We start from the raw sequence: 1765 nt of genomic DNA on the forward strand, positions 1-1765 counted from the left end.
CCAGTCCCGGATCACCTCCTGGGGCAGGCAGAGGAGACCACATCAGGACAAACACTGCATCAGACAGGCAGCCTTGCAGCACAGTGGGGGCTGGCAGGGACCTCTGGGGTCACCCAGTCCCAGTCCCCCAGAGCAGGGTGCCCAGTCTGGCCTCCAGGCGAGTTTGGGATCTCTCCAAAGCAGGAGACTCCACAGCCTCTCTGGGCAGCCTGGGCCAGGGCTCCCTCACCCTCACACCAAAGAACTTTCTCCTCATGGCCAGGTGGAACTTCCCAGCTCCCAGTTTGTGCCCGTTGCCCCTAGTCCTGTCGCTGGGCACCACTGGGCAGTCTGGCCTTTCCTCCTGCCCCCCCTTTAGCTATTGGTGACACTGATGAGGTCCCCTCCCAGGCTGCTCTTCTGCAGCTGAACAGCCCTGGCACCACCCACAGAGATGCTCCAGCCCCTCCTCATCCTTGCAGCCTCCGCTGGACTCTCTCCAGCAGCTCCCTGTCCCTCTGGAACTGGGGGGCCCAGCACTCTCCCCCTCCCCCCAATGAACTGTCTCCTCATGGCCAGGTGGAACTTCCCGGCTCCCAGTTTGTGCCTGTTGGCCCTTGTCCTGTCACTGGACACCACTGGGCAGAGTCTGGCCCGTCCTCCTGCCCCCCCTTTAGCTAACTGGTCACACTGATGAGGTCCCCTCCCAGGCTGCTCTTCTGCAGCTGAACAGCCCTGGCACCACCCACAGAGATGCTCCAGCCCCTCCTCATCCTCGCAGCCTCCGCTGGACTCTCTCCAGCAGCTCCCTGTCCCTCTGGAACTGGGGAGCCCAGCACTGGACCCATACTCCAGTGTGGCCTCACTGGGGCAGAGCAGAGGGGCAGGAGAACCTCCCTGACCTGCTGGTCCCAGGACACCAGCAGCCTCTCGGCCACATCGCTGGCTCATGGGAACTCGTTGCCCACCATGTAACCAGCCCTTCTCTTCCATGGAAGAGCTCCCAGTAACCACTGCCGCTGGGGCTGCTGCAGACCCAACCGTGATGGGGCAGAAACAACTAAAGGAACTGGAGCTTTCAGGTCTTACCTTTGACTTGGTCATTTCATTAGACGCCAGGAAGATGACGACCTTTGCTGTGCTTTTGTCCAGGAGGGTGATGTTGTTCCTCACCACCGTTTCCATGGCCTTCAGGATGATCACCCGGTGAGGATAGGCCAGCTGAAAAGGGACAGAGAGCGCTGGGTAGAGGCACCATGGCTGCCCTGGGGCTGCGAGATGCCTGGCAAGGGGCCGGGTAGCACTTCCACCACACCAGAATGTGCAGTGGCTTGAACCACCAACCCCTCTTCCTCCATTTCTCACCCACAGCAGTGTGTGATGGCCGGTACAAGCCCAGCCCCTCAGACCAGAGCTCTCAGCCAGCTGGTCCCCTCCCCGTTCTGGTGGGCCGGATCCTCCCCGGTACCTCCCTCGCTTGCTGACAGAACCACCCTGGGGGAGCGGAGCAGCCCCCACCTTGTCGTGCTGCCGCAGGTACTCGTCGCAGGAGTGGAGGATCTCCTCCGGCTCAGACTCCCCCAGGTAGCACAAGGCATTGTAGATCTGCTCCTGGACCAGCGGGTCCTTATCTGTTGTGGCGTCCATCAACGTTGTGGCGAGCCCTGAGCAAGGCAAGAGAGCAGCAAAGGTTCTGTATCCTTTGGGCTAACGAGAGCCACAGCAGAAGAGTCTCTGTGCGTTGTCACCGTCCTTCAACGAGCCATGCAGGCAGCTAAACGAAGCC

The 1765-nt window shown here is 61.2% G+C and overlaps 1 protein-coding gene across 1 annotated transcript in view; it reads right to left on the reverse strand.

Annotated features, from left to right (window-relative positions):
• The window catches only part of MROH1 (maestro heat-like repeat family member 1), a gene marked incomplete at both ends in the record, with an annotated part of 11664 nt that extends 10021 nt beyond the window's left edge, over positions 1-1643 (reverse strand). Inside the window, 2 exons of the mRNA XM_010142993.1 lie at positions 1069-1200; positions 1498-1643. Of these exons, the coding sequence (XP_010141295.1) occupies positions 1069-1200; positions 1498-1643 (278 nt within the window). The remainder of the gene's footprint in view (positions 1-1068; positions 1201-1497) is intronic.
• Between the last annotated feature and the right edge of the window lie 122 nt (positions 1644-1765).

The sequence above is a fragment of the Buceros rhinoceros genome, unplaced genomic scaffold (genome assembly GCF_000710305.1).
Source record: "Buceros rhinoceros silvestris isolate BGI_N320 unplaced genomic scaffold, ASM71030v1 scaffold29679, whole genome shotgun sequence".
Taxonomy (NCBI): Eukaryota; Metazoa; Chordata; class Aves; order Bucerotiformes; family Bucerotidae; genus Buceros; species Buceros rhinoceros.